The sequence below is a fragment of the Suricata suricatta genome, chromosome 1 (assembly GCF_006229205.1).
Source record: "Suricata suricatta isolate VVHF042 chromosome 1, meerkat_22Aug2017_6uvM2_HiC, whole genome shotgun sequence".
NCBI classification, from domain to species: Eukaryota; Metazoa; Chordata; class Mammalia; order Carnivora; family Herpestidae; genus Suricata; species Suricata suricatta.
The window spans coordinates 129,758,671-129,778,715 of record NC_043700.1 but is presented as its reverse complement, the minus strand read 5'-3'; the positions used below and the strand labels follow the sequence as shown (position 1 = coordinate 129,778,715).

At 34.4% G+C, this 20,045-nt stretch overlaps 1 protein-coding gene and 1 non-coding gene across 11 annotated transcripts in view; both read right to left on the bottom strand.

Annotated features, from left to right (window-relative positions):
- The window catches only part of SEC31A (SEC31 homolog A, COPII coat complex component), a 76,621-nt gene that overhangs the window by 31,548 nt on the left and 25,028 nt on the right, over positions 1-20,045 (bottom strand). For 9 of the 10 annotated variants that reach the window (XM_029944104.1, XM_029944112.1, XM_029944121.1 and 6 more), the window contains exons 10-17: positions 19,851-20,003; positions 12,309-12,542; positions 11,229-11,303; positions 9,587-9,625; positions 8,995-9,072; positions 6,582-6,657; positions 5,979-6,157; positions 805-931 (exon numbers count right to left, since the gene is read on the bottom strand). In XM_029944104.1, the coding sequence (XP_029799964.1) occupies positions 805-931; positions 5,979-6,157; positions 6,582-6,657; positions 8,995-9,072; positions 9,587-9,625; positions 11,229-11,303; positions 12,309-12,542; positions 19,851-20,003 (961 nt within the window). The remainder of the gene's footprint in view (positions 1-804; positions 932-5,978; positions 6,158-6,581; positions 6,658-8,994; positions 9,073-9,586; positions 9,626-11,228; positions 11,304-12,308; positions 12,543-19,850; positions 20,004-20,045) is intronic. The other variant, XM_029944079.1, reaches the window with a different exon arrangement.
- On the bottom strand, positions 12,897-13,002 carry LOC115303422. The gene has a single exon (XR_003914044.1). It is a non-coding gene; the product is annotated as a U6 spliceosomal RNA (small nuclear RNA).

The following is a 20,045-nucleotide window of genomic DNA, read 5'->3' as shown; positions in this document are numbered from 1 at the left end:
TCATAATCAATGGGTAGCAGACAGAAACAAAATCAGTGTTATGTAAATGCTCAGTAAATATTTATTTATTAAATGACTGGAAGTGTATGAACAAGTTGTATATAATAAACAACTTCTCAAGATTCTATATACCTAGTTGCAGAATGAATTTCCATTAATTACATTACAAATAATAAATGGAAAGATTTGAACAGAAAAATCCTAATAAACATTTAACTCCATTTCAACATAACAGATATTTGTGTAAACAGTAGACTAAAATATGGCACATTTGGAATGAACACCAATGGTAGGTAGGACTACAATAAATTACTTGTGAAAATAAAGTTAATATCCTATAACTTTCATAGTCTCATAATACTTTTAAGGTAGCAAATGGTTGGTTGTGCTGATACTAGTAGTTTGAAGCTTCTGTTCTTACAAGTAAGGAGAATCATTCCTTAGCCACCAGTCTAGTCTAGTAATTTATAATTTCCAATCAAATATTATAGTTACTAATTTTACAAGCCAGTAATTATTAAGAGAAAAGTGATTATGTGTAATTTTATATATAAAAGACTACCTAAGGCTTACAAAGTGATCATTCTTTGCTGGAAACCAAAATCGTTAAGAAGTATTACTAAAAATAATGACAAGGTATGGAGAGGTAATGTAGTTAATGATTCTGAGAAAAGTATATAAATGAGAACTTCTTTTTCTTATCTATGATTAGCTGGTTTGCAAGCATTTCTAATAATATCTGTTATTAAGATTATTTAAAATATACGATTATACATTATATAAATATAAGGCTCATTTTCTTACCACAAAGGGCTGAAAACTCATCTGGTTTAGCATAAGTCAATACTGCAGCTAAAGCCTCTCTCCAATTTTTAAGGTCACAAGACGCAACAATTTCTTTCCAGTTCTTCATCACCACTGCAGTAATTAGCTTAAGAAAGGAAAATAAAGGGAGAATTAAAAACCTTTGGTATATTACTAAAAATAAACTCTGGCTAATCAATCATATCTTTTATATCTACTATTTACAGTATTTCATGCAGAATAAAGCGGCAGCAAGGTGAAGAACATCCTTGAACCAACTAACTGACATAAAAGATGGTTATTATTTTTCCTCAAAAACCAAAAATCCAAACAAGCCCCATCACACAAACCTATTTTACAAATATGCTTAGAAGAAGGGGTGCTAGGCTGGCTCAGTCGGAGGAGCATGTGACTCTTGATCTTGAGATAGTGAGCTAAAGCCCCATGTTGGGTGTAGAGATTACTTAAAAAAGAATAAACTCAAAAAAATATGCTGAATGGGAAAAGTATAGGGTATTATCAAAACATTAATAGAAGACATGACTTGATCTAATGGATCAGGAAAAATGTTTTGAGTACACATGAGATATGAAGTCAGAATTAACTTCATCAAGGTCAGGAAACAGAAGATAGAGGCAGACTAGGAGGACCCTAGGCTCACCTTGTCCCACAAATACAACCAGATAACACTCCAATCATCCTAAGTACTACAGAAATTGAAACTCAGTCAGGGAGCTCACACACACAAAGGATATGAAATATAATAACATATATATATATATAAAGTGGGGAGGAGAGGAGAAAGGAATGGGTTTAAACTTAAACAACTGTCAACACAGACTGCTTTATGCAGAAGACGTTATACACGGACCTAATGGTAACTACAGACCAAGACAATTCCTGGGGCACCTGGGTGGCGAAGTTGGTTAAGTGTCCAACTCTTGGTTTTGGCTCAGGTCATGATCTCGTAACTCATATGTCTGAGCCCTGCATTGTGCTCTGCAGTATTAGTATAGAGCCTGCTTGGGATTTTCTGTCTCACCCTCTCTGTTCTTCCCCCACACACACTCTGTCTCTCTCTTTCAAAAATAAACATTAAAAAAATTTTTTTAATGTTTTAATTTATTTTAGAGAGAGAGAGACAGCGTACGCAGGGAAGGGTCAGAGAGAGAGGGAGACACAGAATCCAAAGATAGGCTCCAGGCTCTGAGCTAGCTGTCAGCACAGAGCCTGACGCGGGGCTCAAACCCATGAACCATGAGATCATGACCTGAGCTGAAGTTGGACACTTAACGGACCGAGCCACCCAGATGCCCCCAAAATAAACATTATTTAAAAACAATTCTTTATTACAAGGACTAAAGTGAAATTCAGATCACTAAAGAAAATCAGCAAATGTGAAAGAAAGACAAGGAAGGATCAGAGAAAAATCTCTAAAAACAACCACAAAACAAGTAATAAAATGGCAATAAATACATATCTATCAATAATTACTTTGAAAAAATTACTTTAAATGTACATGGACTAAATGCTCTAGTTAAAAAGATGTGAGGTATCAAAAAAAGACACAGTGGATAAAAAAAATAAGACCCCTTTATATACTACTTACAAGAGACTTTTAAAAAAAATTTTTTTAACATTTATTTACTTTTGAGAGAGAGACACACAGAGTGTGAGTGGGGGATGCTCAGAGAGAGAGGGAGACGCAGGCTCCAGGTTCTGAGCTGTCAGCACAGAGCCCAATGCGGGGCTCGAACCCACGAACTGTGAGATCATATCCTGAGCCAAAGTCGGCTGCTTAATCAACTGAGCCACCCAGGCACCCCAAGAGACTAGTTTTAGACCTAAAGATACCTGTAGATAGAAAATGAGGGGATGGAAAACATTTATCATGCAAATGGATGTCAAAAGAAATCTGGAGTAGCAATACTTGTATCAGACAAACTAGACTTTAAAACAAAGACTATAACAAGAAACAAAAAAGGCTACTATATAATAATAAAGAGGACAATCCAACAAGAAGACATACAATTGTAAATATTTATGTATCCAACAGAGAAGCACCCAAATACATACAAGAATTAATAACAAACATAAAGGAACTAATTGATAATAACACAAAAATGGCAGGGGACTTTAACACCCCACCTACATCAATGGACAGATCATCTAAACAGAAAGTAAATAAGGAAACAATGGCTTTGAATGACACACTGGACCAGATGGACTTAACAGATATATTCACAACATTTCATCCTAAAGCAGCAGAATACACATTCTTTTTGATTGCACTCAGAACATTCTCCAGAGGGGCGTCTGGGTGGCTCAGTTGGTTAAGCTGGTTGATTTCAGCTCAGGTCATGGTCTCATGTTTCATGAGTTCAAGTCCCGCATTGGGCTCTGTGCTGACAGTGTGGAGCCTGCATGGATTCTTTCTCTGTCTCTCTCTCCCTCCCACTCTTTCAAAATAAATAAACTAATAAAAAATATTTTAAAAAAATTCTTCAGACTAGAACTCATACTGGATCACAAAATAGGCCTCAATAAATACAAAATAAAACTGAAGTCACACTATGCACCTTTTCTGACCATGATGCTGTGAAACTATAAGTCAGCCCCAAGAAAAATATCTGCAAAGATCACAAATACATGGGAGTTAAATAACATGCTACTAAATAATAAATGGGTCAACTAGGAAATAAAAGAATAAAATGAAAATAAAAACACAAGAGTCCAAAACCTCTAGAATGCAGCAAAAGTGGTTCTTAGAGGGAAGTTTATGGCAATACAGGCCTACCTCAAAAAGCAAGCAAAATAATCAAATAACCTAACCTTGCACCGAAAGAAGCTAGAAAAAGAACAACAAATGAAACCTAAAAGCAGGAGAAGGAAGAAAATAATAAAGATCAGAGAAGAAATAAATGACATAAAAACTAAAAATATATATAAAGGACAAATCAATGAAACCAGGATCTGGTTCTTTGAAAAAAATTAATAAAATTGATAAATCTCTAGCCAGACTTATGAAAAAGAAAATAAGGACCCAAATAAATAAAATCACAAAGGAGAGAGGAGAAATAAAAACCAACAGCACAGAAATACAAACAATTATAATATTATGAAAAATCTATATGCCAACAAAATGGACAACTTAGAACAAGTGAATTCCTAAAACCATAAATTATCAAAACTGAAACAGGAAGAAATAGAAAATTTGAACAAACTGATAACAAGTAAAGAAAGTGAATCAGCAATCAAAAAACAAAAATCCAGGAATAGATGGCTTCACAGATGAATTTTACCAATTCTACCAATTCTATACCTATCTATTCTTCTCAAACTATTCCAAAAAAGAAAATAGAAAGAAAAACTTCCGAATTCAACCTATGAGGCCAGCATTACCCTGATACCAAAATCAGCTAAAGACAATACAAAAAAAAGAACTACAGGCTAGTATCTCTGATGAACATAGATGCAGAAATCTTCAGCAAAATACTAGCAAATCAAATACAACAATATATTTAAAAAAAAACATTCACCACAGTCAAGTGGGATTTATTCCTGGACTGCAAGAGTGGATCAATATTCACAAGGCAATCAATGTGATACATCACATTAATAAGAGAAAGGATAGGAATCATATGATCCTTTCAATAGATACAAGAAAGGCACTTGACAAAGTACAACATTCACTCATGATAAAAACCCTCCTGGTTTAGAAAGAACACACCTCAACATAATAAAAGCCTTTTATGAAAACTCAAAGCTAATATCATCCTAAATGGGAAAAAAACAGAACTGTTCCTCTACAGTGAGAATCAAGATAGAAACTTCCACTCTCACCACTTTTATTCAACATAGTACTGGAAGTCTTATCCACAGCAATCAGACAACAAAAAGAAATAAAATGCATCCAATTTGGCAAGGAAGAAGTGAAACTTTCACTACTTATAGATGACATAATACTTTATGTAGAAAACCCAAAAGACCCACCAAATAATTGCTACAACTGACTCATGAATTCAGTAAAGCCATAGGATACAAAATCAATGTACAGAAGTCTGTTGCATTTCTACATACCAATAATGAGGTAGGAGAAAGAGAAATTAAGGAATCAATCCCATTTACAATTGTACCATAAAATACCTAGGAATAAACCTAACCAAAGAGGTGAAAGATGTGTACTCTGAAAATTATAAAACATTGATGAAAGAAATTGAAGATGACACAAAGAAATGGAAAGATATTGCATCCTCATAGACTGGGAGAAAAATATTAAAATGTCTACACTACCTAAAGCAATTTATATTTAACGTAATCTCCATCAAATTCCCAACGGCATTTTCCACAGAGCTAGAATAAACAATCCTAAAATTTGTATGGAACCACAAAAGGCCCCAAATAAATAAAGCAACATGAAAAAGAAAAGCAAAGCTGGAGGCATCACAGTTCTGGACTTCAAGTTTTATTACAAAGCTGTAGTGATCAAAACAGTATGGTGCTGCACAAAAACAGACAGATCAGTAGAAGAGAATAGACCTTCATTAAGTAATTAGAGCTTTATTAAAAAATTACAAATTGCACAAAATCCTTAGGCACAACAAAGATGTTTATCACTATCTATATTAGGGAAAATATTAAAAACTAAATACCTCAAAATAAGAGAAATATGTATCTTTACTACAAAGCATTATAGAGCAATTAATTTTTGTAAGAATCTATAATGATATGGTAAACAATTAACAATTTAAGTAGTAATATCTATAAACAAAACTGCACACATATATACATATGTATGATCCTGATTCTGTTTTTAATAACTCTACAAATACATAGAAAAAGGTATAAAAGGGTATGTACCAACTTGATGGAAGAATTGGAATTTAAAAATTAAAATATGTATCTTAAAATTTTTCTATGTTCTAACTTTTCTACAATAAAAATATGAGAAGTACTTTTCACTAAAAAATTATATACATAAAGTACAAAAAATAAAAATAATAACAATGCCAAACTATCAGCAATAACTATTTCTGGTTCAAGGAACTATGGGTGGGTTTTTTTGTTGTTGTTGTTTTTTTGTTGTTTTCTGCATATCAATTATCTATAGTAAGAATGTATTGCTTTTATAATCAGAATAGTGTTATAGTTTATCTATTTTTAAAATAACATACCCTGGTGATTTTGCTTTGGGATTTTGCGAAGTATTTTTTCTGGGTTCGAGCCAAGAGTTCTTGTCCACCTGCTATGGCCAATATGATGGCGTCAGCCATGCGGTTATCATGTAAACAAAGGTCAACAGCACTCTCAAAGTTACCCGTCAGCAAAGCCTGAGTAATTAAACCATCAATATCTGCAATAAGGAAATAAAACACCCAAGTCAAAAAAAGGTTTTGTAAAAGAAAAACTCTTATACATACCAACTTTTACATGCACACATAAAGGAAAAAACAATGCTAATTTCTGAATATTACTAGGGGATCAATTTCTAACACAAATTGGTAAGATCTATGAAAATATATTGAGATGCATGTAAGTAAAACCAGGTAAAATAACACATTTTTAGATTGCTTAAACTGAAATAATAGAGATCATTACACAGTTTTTACCACATAGATGTCAGAACATGTTACTATCTCCAAGAAACTGATTACATATACTAAATAACTGGGTTCTTCTTTTCAACCCTCTGCCACTTGTCACAAACCATTTGTAACTTAAATTTAGGGACTATTTGCTTTCAAAATATTAAAAATAAAAATGCAAGAAGTACTTACCGCCACTGATGGAGATGTTAAATGTTCCTCCTGCTGGTGGTAGAAATTCAGATTCTTGTTTTCCCTCTTTAATGCACTAAAGAGATGGAAAGGGCAGCAATTTAGCCAGAGTGATATTGTGGAATAATTTACTGGCAAAACAAAATTTATATATGATTATTCACCTACTGACTAGATGACATGAGCAGTTATTCCAGAAAAGTTCTCAGATCCAAGACTTTCCTAAGTATCAACTCCCATTATAAAATTATAAATAAAATCCAAGGACATCAGGAATAATGTAAAACAAACTACATATCCATTACTGAAACTCAGAAATTACTGAAGAATGTTTTCTTAGATACTTCAAATAAGAGGAGCTTGAAACAAGCAAAATACACATTTCTAATTTTACCATATTTAGATTTTTAAAACAACTCTGCTTCTGCAGATCTAAAATTTTCTAGGTCTAAAAATTTCTATCTGTTAGGTTTTAGTTATAAGGCCTTTTTGTTTTAATTGAATCAGTCATGAAAGAAAAATAAAAATCACTAGGTGCCCTTATACAAATGCTATATAAAAGACTGTATGAATATACACAAATTTAATCACAGACTTTGTATTCTCTTCAATTTGTCATACCTGCATTAGCAGGTTGGCCTGGAAAAAAGATACAGTTCTAGGTTTCTGAAACTACCTATAAGTACAGTTTCTTTCTTTAGAAGAAAAGAAACATAATGAAGACATATTGCTAGCGAATAGTGTAAATGCTTTCTCTTCTAGGCATAAAAGTTCACAAGAAGAGAAAAATAAAATATATTAAAGAGATTAGAGAGAAAATACTAAAGAAAAAGATAGCTGTCTTGCAGGAGAAAAAATAGCTATCTTCTGTGAACTGTTACCTATACATCTGAATGTAAATACCTACTATTCAAAGTCAGGGGCATTTCTGGATTGGGGAATTTTAGTGCAGAGCACAGCATAGCATCATCAATGCTTAATTAGTTAATATTGACCATTACAGAAGAATAACTAAAATCTCAACTCTTTCCCTAATTAAAAGGAAGCATTTTAGAACTTAAAACTCAAAAAAAAATTTAGAGCTGAAATTATTCCTGTTAATAAATCAGACACTGATCTGATTATATTCACTAACTTAACAAAAAAAATTTTTAACTCACAATTTTTCAAATTTGCCTTCTAAGAAAACAATTAATAAACTTAATGACTTCTGAAATGTAAATAATGGTGAAAAAAACCAATTGATTACATCTTGAGTATTTTCAATGTGTAAACTATTTCTGATTTTAAAAAATAGCATTATCATGCTAAAGTAGACAATCCTATCTCCTTAAACAGAGTTTTCTGGAATACTTTGAAAGTGTACATTGGTGACTATCATTTTGTTAAGTGCATATTATTCTGACTATTAATTCATAAGTGTATTTCCAAATGGCCCTCTATTTGATAAAACACAGTTAATCTACTTGTACATAAATGAAAGTACATTTCTTCAATGTATCCTACAATTCTGTATAGGTATTCCCAAAAGTGGTTCAAAGTTTTACTAAGATTTTACACATATTCTTTATTTCCAGAATAAAAAATGTCATAAGATCCACTTCTAAGGAAAGTTGTTTTTTTTAATAATTATCTTGTAGAAGTCTAAATTTACTGATGAATTGCTCTTATAATTTAGCAAAGGACTGTAAGAGACATCCCATAGTCAGGGTATCTCCATACCACAAAGAACAATGGAAAAGTCAAAGATAAGGTGAAAAATAAGAACTTGTTGATTAATTGTCCAAGATGAAATATAATTAGAAAGCAAGGAAAGTACAGAATTATTTAGTAGTGGTTAAAAAAAACCCCAGAAAAATAAGAGGAAAAAAATTAATGATACAACTCTGTGTTCAAGGACTCTTTTTTAACTGGTTATAAAAATTGTCAAGTACAACTCATAACACGTTTATCATGTCAATCAATAAATCATGACAGTTCAAATTACTGAAAATTTCTATACCTGGATTCAAGGTTCAAGACTAATCTAGAAGCCTTTGTCACTCACAGATCACAAGTCCTATATATTAATGTGTCAAGAAAAAACATTAACTTTACAGGCAATGCATTGTGGACTTCTGAGCAACATTTCTTCATTTTGACATGCTGATACCCATTGACCAAATTAAGTCAATCTCATGGCAACTGTTAATTTTAAGACATATAATCCAGAAGCTAGGTCAGAGGACTCAAGATTTAAATGGTGATAGTTCTGTCAAACTAGTAAATAGACTCCTACCCCAAAATCTTTAAGAAATCAATATATTTAACTTCATTCTGGAACAAGTAGTCTAGCAAATTTTCCATATTTCAATGTGAGATAAACAAATATCACATACTTCCCCAATGTAATTAAAAATGAAAAAATAAGTACCTCTCCCAAGAGCTGCTCTTCAGCAGCAGGGCTCTCCTCCCCATCACTCTGTGCTACTTGGTCAGAGTCTTTAAGAGCCTTTGGTACACAAAACAATTACAGAGGAAGTTGAAGAATGCAGCATTAAAAGAATATTAGTGAACAAGGAAGACAAAAGGCCCAACCAACCAAATTAAGAGCTAGTTTAATGATAAGAAGCAACACTAAGTAAATTTATTTAAGAAACACTAATAGAGGAAAAGCAAAGAGCCATGATTGCTAAGACTTTCCTTTTGTTCTCTCCCCCCAGACCTCATCAAATGTCCCTTGGGAACAAAGATCTTAACCCGAAGTATCTGAGTAGTCACTGATATTGTTTTTCCTCTTTTGCAAAATTCAAAATTTTCAAGAGAAAGGAATGCTCTAAAAGCTAAACTTATATTATTTTAAAATGATAGTTTTTCACTTATTAAAATATCTACAATTAGCATTTATTTTTATACTGTAAAGCAATAAAACAATAAAACAGACATATTTCTTAAATTACATTTCCTTCTGTGTTATGATCTAAACCAAATTTCTGGAAGGTAGTTATTTTTAAAGGCCTTCTTACCACATCGGATCCATCCACTTTGTTCAAGGCCAAAGCAATCTGAAATAAAAACAACAACTCACCTACTACATGGAATTCTATTTCAACACATATAGCAAATGCTCACCTCTTTCTCTATTTTCATTGCAAAATCCACAAAAGTTCAGATCAAGGATGGTGTGTTTAAAGGAATAAAATCTGCTATTCAATCACAAACCTAACCTCAAAACAAGCATGCTTTCTTTTACTTTATTTTACTTTAAAATAATTATTTATTTAAAATAAAAAATATTTTATTTTAAAAATAATTAATTTTAAAAAATTTCTTCAGGTACTCAATATGGAAAGAACTGCTATTACAAGTACTTTGACAAACATTTTATTTCCTCATTTTTACTATTGGGTTTTCAGTGAAACTTTAATATTAATCTCTTACAAACCTAAAAGTTATACCACCAAGAGGTTGAGACTAATAATAAAATTAAATATAAAAAAATCTAAAGAAATGAGCAAAGACACACAGCCAGTGAGCGGTAGAGCTGTGATGGGACATGGAAGGGTCATGAATCTCCGCGGTGCTCAGCACTGCTCATCGTGTGTGTGAGATCTAAGATGCACCACATATGCAACAACTCCGCAATGCTACAGAAAACTTTAGACACTCCGAAAAAAACAACAAAGGGCTAATACAAATTACACAAAGAATCTAAAATATTTCCTTCAAGGTTTTCAAAGTCAAAGTGTTCTTCATGGTGCTCATGCCACTAATGTGGGATGAGTAATAATTAAGCCCCTCTTTGAGAAGACTGAAAACTGGAATAGGACTTTCTTTTTATTTTTATTTATTTTTTAATGTTTTATTTTTAAGAGAAAGAGAGAGAGGGAGAGAGAGAGAGAGGGAGAGAGGATCTGAAGCAGCTCTGCACTGTCAGCACAGAGCCTGATGCAGGGCTCCAACTCACGAACCTGCGAGATCAGGACCTGAGCTGAAGTCAGACCTTTAAGTGACTGAGCCACCCAGGCACCCAGGACTTTCTCCTTTTAAAAGGGAATCTTTTTTTAAGTCAAAAAAATTAAGCAAATCAGTCGGACTTTTATTTACTCACGGTCAATACAATAAATTGCCCTGTTCCAAAATAATTTACTATTTATTTGTCAGCTGGACCAACTCAATACAGAGTTTGGGAACGTGGGCTAAAGGCATAAACAGTAAAAGTAGAAAATTGTAGTTACTCAAACAGTACTCTACTCTTCATTATTTAAGCTGTAGTGAAGAGCTTAGCACTGCTAACAGTCTCCCCTTTTTCTTTTCCCCCAGGGCCACTGGTTACACAACCTCTTAAAATCTGTGTGTTATTGCCAGTGTTTGAAGTTCAGAACCTCTTCGCTTTCTTTCAAGGCCCAATTCTACCTGATATGACACAACTCATTAAGTCAACTTTGAATTAAAGGTGGTTCTGGCAGCTTCTAAATCCAGGTACAAGGTGGAGTTACACATTTAATAATATGTATTTAGAACTTTGGCAACCAAACACAAATTCCTGTTAAATACTTATTGAATATTTGAGGTTATCTGTGTAGAAGTTTATAAAAAAGAAAACGTATGCCACATAAATATTTACTTATGTAACCACACAGCCTTTCAACCTTTCCAGGAATTTACCTTCTTTCCTAGGTCTTCTTTTCTGTATCCTAGAAGTTCAAGGTATTTTCCTCGAGAATCATCCTCAAAGTTTACCTTTAAAAAAGACATAGTCTTGAAATAAAGACCTGCATTTAAAGTTTTAATTAACTGATCAAATTCCAAGTAGAATTATGAAAAATCATCAAAAATATGATCTATTAAAGTCTAGTGTAGCAAAGAAAGCTTTCTATATCTACCATATAGAAGACTCACTGAAAGAATCTTCAAAATCACTTTTTTAAACAGGTTACTTTTTAAATATTAAGTATACTAGTAATTAATTATCCTTGTTGAATAAAGCTTACTTTTATTTTTTAAGTGAGCCCTATGTCTACTGTGGGGCTTGAACTCACGATCCCCAAGATCAAGAGTCAAATGCTCTACCAACAGAACCAGCCAGGCACGCCAATGTTTACATTAAACCATAATTTTTGTAACTACAAAGTAAGTCACGTCCAATGGTCACATGCATGTAGAACCCAACCTATGTGGGACACTCAATGTCCTAAAACTCCCAAATTCCTAATTACCAGATATGAAATTCTATAATTTTAGAAGTTAACTTTGCTATAGTCAAGGTCTCTTTGGAAAATTCAGTATCAAGAAACAGACATTCTACTGGAAGCAAAATAACCAGCCAGAAAACTCTATTTTCTATTGTCTTAAATGCAATGCAATAAAAGGAATGAGAAATGCCTCCAACCTCTTTCCCCTCTTTTGCCATTTTCCTTAACTGGGTCTACTACAGAAATTAAATATTCTGTTTCTATTACACTAAGTTCTATGTTATAATTTTAAAATAGATCTGATGAATGTGATATCTCTCTCAAATGCAACTATTATGCCATTTTTTACTTATTAAAAAAAGTACTTCATATTAGGCTTTTCAAAGCAGAGAACTCTGGACATAAAAATATGGTTGTGTGCTCTTCACGTGTCTTTCATCATGAAGCTCCTGAAATCACAATCTTGAAATAATTTCTTTATTAAGACAGATTTAGAATATAATGGGAATAGTTAAATTTGCAGATCATGAAATGGCTTTAATACCAACTTTACCTTCAAAAAGGACCATACGTTTTTTTCAAACTCAGTCTGAGAAGCATCAATTTTTTTCTGACAATAATTGACAAATCCTTGTGACTGCACAACTTGCTGAAGTTGGTCCGATCGGCTGAGGAATTCCTTTTCTGTCACAACCTGACTGATGAACACGGGATGGTGCTGCTGCTGCTCGGCTCCCTGCTGAGCCGGCGTCTTGACGTTCTCAAAGGTAACCAGTTTGCCTCCAAACTAGAAAAGGACAAATGAACAAAGTCAGTTTGAACCCCAAGGATAAGGCCAAAAACTGTGCTTACTGTAAAACCTGCTAACGGAAACAACTATGGCTTTAATATATACCAGTCTGGATAAAAGTAGCTGGTACAGTCTCCCATACTCATAGTCTGACCCTGATCTTCCATTACTACTCTTATTACCAAGTACCGTCTAGAGAAAATGTACTATTTGCTATGCCCTATAGTTTCTCACCGACTTGTTTTTACTAACTTCACCTACTCCATGTTACTTCTCTTTAAGGCCCAGGCAAATTATCACCTCTTCCACCTCAGATGCCTTCAATATATCATAGGTCTTTTTCTTTTCTTTTAAAATAGAGAACGCTTCACGAGTTTGTGGGTGTTCCCGGTGCAGGGCCATGCTAATCTTCTGTGTATCGTTCCAATTTTATTGTATGTACTGACCAAGCGAGCACTACAGATCTCTTTTGATTCAACTATTAGCTATAGGTATTTGCCTTACCTTCTATCCTAGGCTCTAAATTTTAAAGGGTGGCAGAATATGCCCCTCCAAATATGCCCTTGGGCATAAGGACTATTTGGAACTAAAAACTACTTGAAAACCAGCATGAAAGAAAGGCACCCTGACCTCCTCTTTTTGTTTTTTTTAAAATATATGTATTTTTATAGTTTATTTATTTTGAGAGAGAGAGAGTGCCAGCCCAAGCAGGCTCTACACTGCCAGAATGGTGCCCGACTCAGGGGCTGGCACTCAAAGCCACAAGATCAGGACCTGAGCTGAAATGAAGAGTTGGACTGACTGAGCCAACCAGGTCCCCCTGACCTCCTCTTTCCTACCTAAAAGCAGGAGATGAAACTCCCATGTGAGAGTTGCCCTCTCTACTCCAGAGGGAAAGAAACATTCTTACACCAGAGTTAGGAGTCAGGCTAGGAAAGCTGTGTAAGCAGACCTTGTAGAGATTTGGTCTCTCTAAATATTTTAGGTACAACTGCCATTTTTTGTTCAACCTAGTATATAAGCACTTAGGTTTTGCCATTTGTTTGCATCTTCATTTCCCAAGGAGAGCCTAAGTATACATTAAAATTTGTATGCTTTCTCCTGTTAATTTGTCTTATGTCAATTTAATTCTCAGGCCCAGGTGAAAACCCAAGGAGGTAGATGCAAAGTTCTGTCTCCTCTATATTTCCAAGGAAGGTTTAGTCTCATATCTCCTATAGTACCTTGAATATAACAAGTAGACAGTTAATAATCTGATTTATTTATACAAATAAATTTACGTAAAGAAGGAAGCACAGGACCAAATCTTATCCTTCATACGCAAGTAATTTTTGTATAAGGATTATGGTTCTTATGTAAACTTATCTTTTTTTTTAATGTTTATATGTTTTTAAAATATATATTTTTTTATGTCTTTTATTTATTTTTGAGAGACAGAGAGAGACAGCGTGAGCAGGGGAGGGTCAGAGAGAGAGGGAGACACAGAATCCGAAGCAGGCTCCAGGCTCTGAGCCAGCTGTCAGCACAGAGCCCGACGTGGGGCTCAAACCCACGAACTGTGAGATCATGACCTGAGCCGAAGCCGGACGCTTAACCGACTGAGCCACCCAGGTGCCCCTAATGTTTATATGTTTTTGAGAGAGAGAGAGAGATACAGTGTGAGCAGGGAAGAGGTAGAGAGATAACAGGGGGACACAGAATCTGAAGCAGGCTCCAGGCTCTGAGCTGTTAGCACAGAGCCTGATGCAGGGCTCAAACTCGTGAATCACAAGATCATGACTTCAGCTGAAGTCGGACCCTTAACCAACTGAGCCACTCAAGTGCCCCCATAAATATAGCTTTTTAGTTGTCTACTATGTTCAAAGTTCTTGTTATGTCACACGCTCTAGGAAATGCCAAGAAAACATAAACCAGTATCTTCAGAGAATTTAACATGATAATACAACTAAAACAACAGGCACTTGTAAGTTTTAAATGTGGTTCAGATAATACAACACAGGATACAGAACTTCACAGAAAGGCAAAACTGCTAGGTTTCCTCAAGTTTTAGGGGAGTTGATGAAAACTGCATCCTCCAGAACCAAGACCTCAACTGGGTTTCACAAGAGGATTTACCCATTTGCTTGGTTCTATGTAATAATATAGTGCTACATAATTGCAATAATGATAAATGCTGCTTGTTAGTCATCATTTTTTCAAATCAACCAAAACACATATGGATACTGAACACAAAAAATATATTTTAAAGTCTTAACAATATAAAAATACTGTAATTTACAAAAACTGATAGAAATAAAAAATTTGGAAAGAAAAATTGGAAAAATTGGAAAGAAGCATAAATGCACTAATTTAACATTGCATAGAAGAGATTTAATTAATACTATATGAAGTTGATATATCAAGACATGGATATTTAGGTATATTATTTACATTTATAAAGATGGGCACAAAAAATTACCCAAACTTCTACAACTTAATGGTAACCTAAAGACATTTGAGAGGACACTGAGCTCTACCCCTCATAGTACTCATAAAGGGCATTTTTCTTGCATTCTGTGAGGAGAACCAGCAGAGGAAGAACACTTCCAGCCTCTCTCTGCCCTTCACTCTCCTGGAAGAGGACTGACTGACGTTCTTCAGGAAAGAAATGCAGCATGCTCACATCTGCTCTTAAGGGCTTCTTTTTGTATCTGTCTTACTTCATAGAGCAATAGTCTATATAGAAAAGCTGCCAGTACCTTCAAAGAAAGCCCTCCAGTACTTAAATTTGCCTGTAACCAGGTTAGTAAGGCTCCCTAATGCATGACTGATGCCAAAAAGAAAAAAGAAAAAAAAAGTTTGTCAAATCAGATGCTGGAAATATAGAAGCAAACAAAACAGCCCCGCTCTCACAGAGTCTATGTTCTAGTTTGTTAAAAGGTACACTATGGTTGAACACATCTAAACTATAGCCTCCAATGTAGCTTGTGGCAGCACTTAAATTTGGATTCTCCATCTCTCTGACTTGGTTTTAAACTCATATGGGGAAGAAAGAAGTGTTATTTATTGTCTTTATAATATTCTAATACTAGTAAGTGGAGGTGGGTGAATGGGGAGGAGGAAGACATTCACTTCTCAATCCTAAAATAAATATATATTGAACACTTTCTATTTGTCAGGCACCATTCTAGGCACTAGAAACATACCTGTGAATTAGTCTGTCCTCAAGAAGCTTATATCTGGGGGGATCTTTTCTGCATAGTTTGGTTTTCTTTTAAACCTTGTACATATACAATTTTATAATAATAACCATTTTAATTACTTAGGTAAGGAAGGAACTAACTGGATGAATGGTTAGGATTCAGGAAAGAAAGTGGAAAGTCATAAAGGAAAAAATACAAAGGTAGGAGTAGACAGTAGAGAAAACTAAACAGGAATGATGAGACTAATTAAATGTAAAGAATGGATTTATGAGTGACATAATGAAAGGTCTATTTTAGGAAGATTAATGTAGAGTATGTAGTTGGATTTAAGGGGGAATAGATAAGCACTAGACACATAATCATATAACAGCTCAGTGTGAAAAGATGAAATATTAGGCAGAGTAACCACAATGTAAAAGGAAGAATTAAGTCCAAAAGATTATCAAAAGAGCAACATCTGGACCTAAGAAATGAACACAAGAGGTCAAAGGAAAAGTTCTAACCCTGATTAATAGAAGAATGATGGGAAGAACTCAATAGTAGCTGCAGAGGACATCATTCATTCAGTTTTGGTACACATGAAAATACAGAATTGTATGATGTGTATAAATTTTGTTACAATGATGGGAAGTTGGATAATATGTCTATATTTTTAAGTAATCTCTACCTGCAGTGTGGGACTTGAACTCAGGATCCCAAGATCAAGAGTCTCATGTCCTACCAATGAAGCCAACCAACCAGCCACCTCAAATAATGTTAAGTTTAATATCTTAGTTTTAGGCTTTATTACCAAAAGACTCACTCTCATCTTTATACATAGTAGGCAACAGATTTGATTGGCAAAACAGCTAAAATCTTTATATGGGTAAGATTAGACACGTTCTTTAATTTCTCTGTGCCTCTCTTTATCTACAAAAATGGAGATAATAGTAATACCTATTTTACAAGCAGTTGTGAGAATTAAATAAGTTACTATATGCAAAATGCTTACAACAGTGCCTGGCACCCAGTACAAAAATATACTTTAGCTATTTAATTAAAAAACTACACTTTTGGCACAAAAACAGACACATAGACCAATGGGATAGAATAGACAACCCAGAATTGGACCCATAAATGTATGGCCAACTAATCTTTGACAAAGCAGGAAAGAGTATCCAATGGAAAAAAGACAGCCCCCTTAGCAAATGGTGCTGGCAGGACTGGATAGTAATACATAGAAGAATGAAACTAGACCACTTTCTTATACCATACACAAAAATAAACTCAAAATGGATGAAAGACCTAAATGCGAGACAGGAAACCATGAAAACCCTAGAGGAGAAAGCAGGCAACAACCTCTTTGACCTCAGCTGCAGCAATTTTCTACTCGACACATCTCCAAAGGCAAGGGAATTAAAAGCAAAAATGAACTATTGGGACCTCATTAAGATAAAAACCTTCTGCACTGTCAAGGAAACAACAAAACTAAAAGGCAACTGACAGAACAAGAAAAGATATGTGCAAATGACATATCAGGTAAAGGGCTAGTGTACAAAATCTATAAAGAACTCACCAAATTCCACACCCAAAAAATAAATAATCTAGTGAAGTAATGGGCAGAAGACAGGAATGGACACTTTTCCAAAGAAGACATCCAGATGGCCAATAGACACATGAAATGATACTCAACGTCACTCATCATCAGGGAAATACAAATGAAAGCCACCACCTCATGCTGGTCAGAGTGGCTAAAATGAACAAATCAGGAAACCACAGATGTTGGTGAGGATGTGGAGAAACAGGAACCCTCCTGCACTGTTGTTGGGAATGCAAACTGGTGCAGCCCCTCTGGAAAAATGTGGTGGTTCCTCAAAAAATTAAAAATAGAACTACCCTATTATCCAGCAATAGCATTGCTAGGAATTTGCCCAAGGGATATAGGAGTGCTGATGCAAAGGGGTACCTGTAGCCCAATGTTCATAGCAGCACTTTCAACAATAGCCAAATCATGGAAAGAGCCTAAATGTCCATCAACTGATGAATGGATCAAGAAGATGGATGGATCAAGATATACACAATGGAATACTACTTGGCAATGAGAAAGAATGAAATCATGCCATTTGCAGCAACATGGATGGAACTGGAGGGTATTGTGCTAAGTGAAATAAGTCAGTCAGAGAAAGACAGATATCATATGGTTTCATTCATATGTGTATCTTGAGAAACTTAAACAAAAGACCATTAGGAAGGGAAGGGGAATAAAAAAGTCACAAACAGAGAGAGAGGGAAGCAAACCATAGAAGACTCTTAAATACAGAGAACAAACTGAGGTTAATGGGGGTGGGGGAGAGGGGAAAGTGGGTGATGGGCATTGAGGAGGGCACTTGCTGGGATGAGCACTGGGTGTTTTATGTAAGCCAATTTGACAATAAGTTATATTAAATAAATAAATAATTAAAAATACACTTTAGCTATTAATATTACTATTAACGAAGTCTTATTTTACCTGTAGCTTGTATGAAGAAAGTAATCCAACATTGGAAAAACGGTCTGTTCTATATAAGACTTAAAAACAGTAGTGAAATAAGAATATTAAGGAAAAGACTCTGTTTCTTCTTTCTGGTCTACCAGAGTTTTCTTTCTTTCTTTTTTTTTTTTTTAACCAGAGTTTTCTAAGCTGAAGTCTGAGTACATTAATTTGACACTGATATAGATCATACCAAAAGCATAGGCAACAAAAGCAAAAACAGACAAATGAGGTTTCTGCAAAGTAAACAATCAATAGAGTAAGAGGGCTACTTACAGAATTGGAAAAAATATTTACAAATCATTTATCTGGTAGGAGTACTCCTACAACTCAATGACAAAAAAACCAAAAACAACTTGATTAGAAAAATGAGCAAAGGCTATGAACAGACATTTCTCCAAAGATGACATACAAATGGCTAACAGATACATGAAAAGATGCTCCACATCACTAATCATTAGATTAGGAAAATGCAAATCAAGCCACAATGAGATATCATCTCACATCCATACGGATGACTGTTATCTAAAAAAAGAAAAAAAAATAACATGTTAGTGAGGATGTGGAGAAATTAGAACCCCTGTGCACTGCTGATGGGAATGTAAAAAGGCACAGCCACCATGGGAAACAGTATGGAAGGTCCTCAAAAAATTAAAAATAGAATTACCATAAGATCCAGCAATCCCACTTTGGGGTATATATCCAAAACAATTGAAAATAGAATCTCAAAGACATATTTGCACACAAATGTTCATTGCAGCATTATTCATAATAGCAAGAGGTAGAAGCAAACTAAATGTCCCCTGACAGATTAATAGATAAAGAAAATGTGGACTATTTTTCAGCCTTTTAAAAGTAGGAAATCTTGTCAGACACTGCCACACCTTGAGGACATTATGCTACGTGAAACAAACCAATCACAGAAAGACAAACATTGCATGTTTCCATTTATATGAGGTATCTAAAGTTGTCAAACTCCTAGAAACAGAAAGCAGAATGGGATTACCAGCAGGTGGGGAAGGGGGAACGAGCAGTTGTTCAATAGGAAAAGAGTTTAAGTTTTTACAAGATAAAAAGGTTCTGGAGATCTGTTGTGCAACAAATGTACATAGTTAACATACTGTAATTTGCACTTAAACATGGTTATGGTGGTAAATTTTTTGTTACATATTTTTACATAAAAAAAATAAGAGAAACTGGCAATTAAAAAGTTAGAAGGAAGGAATAAAGAGAAGGAAGGAGGACACACAGATACACCTTCCTCCAAGAAAAATAAAGATGAAGAAAAAAGTTATGAAGGAATGAGAGAGAAGGAAGACAAGCTTATTCATGGGATGGACAGTGTGAAGGTAGTACTATGATGTAAATATACTTAATGCCATTGAACTGTATGTTTCTAAATGGTTAATATGGTAAATTTTATGTTATGTATATTTTACCACAATTTAAAGTAAAAAAAGTAGGTCCTATTTTTCCTGAAAAACCATTTTGAATAATGAAAAAATCTACAAATGTATTTCAAACTCAATCTTTTTCCATCTGAGTGATCCTATAAGAACCCTTTATTAAGAGAAGTCCTTTGTGCTTCTGGACCATAAAAACAAATCCACCTACTGAAAAGGAAGCACCAACAGGCCTTCGGATCCACTTGGGCGGCTTCTTCAGAGGCAACACTATACTATGCTGAGCAGTTTGCTGAGGAATTTGTAATGGAGGAAGGGGCTGTCCTGTGCCAAAAGGATCAAGATTCCCAAAAGATGATGAAAGCTAAAAAAAAGTAATGCAAGAATTTGTAATTTATATGAGGTT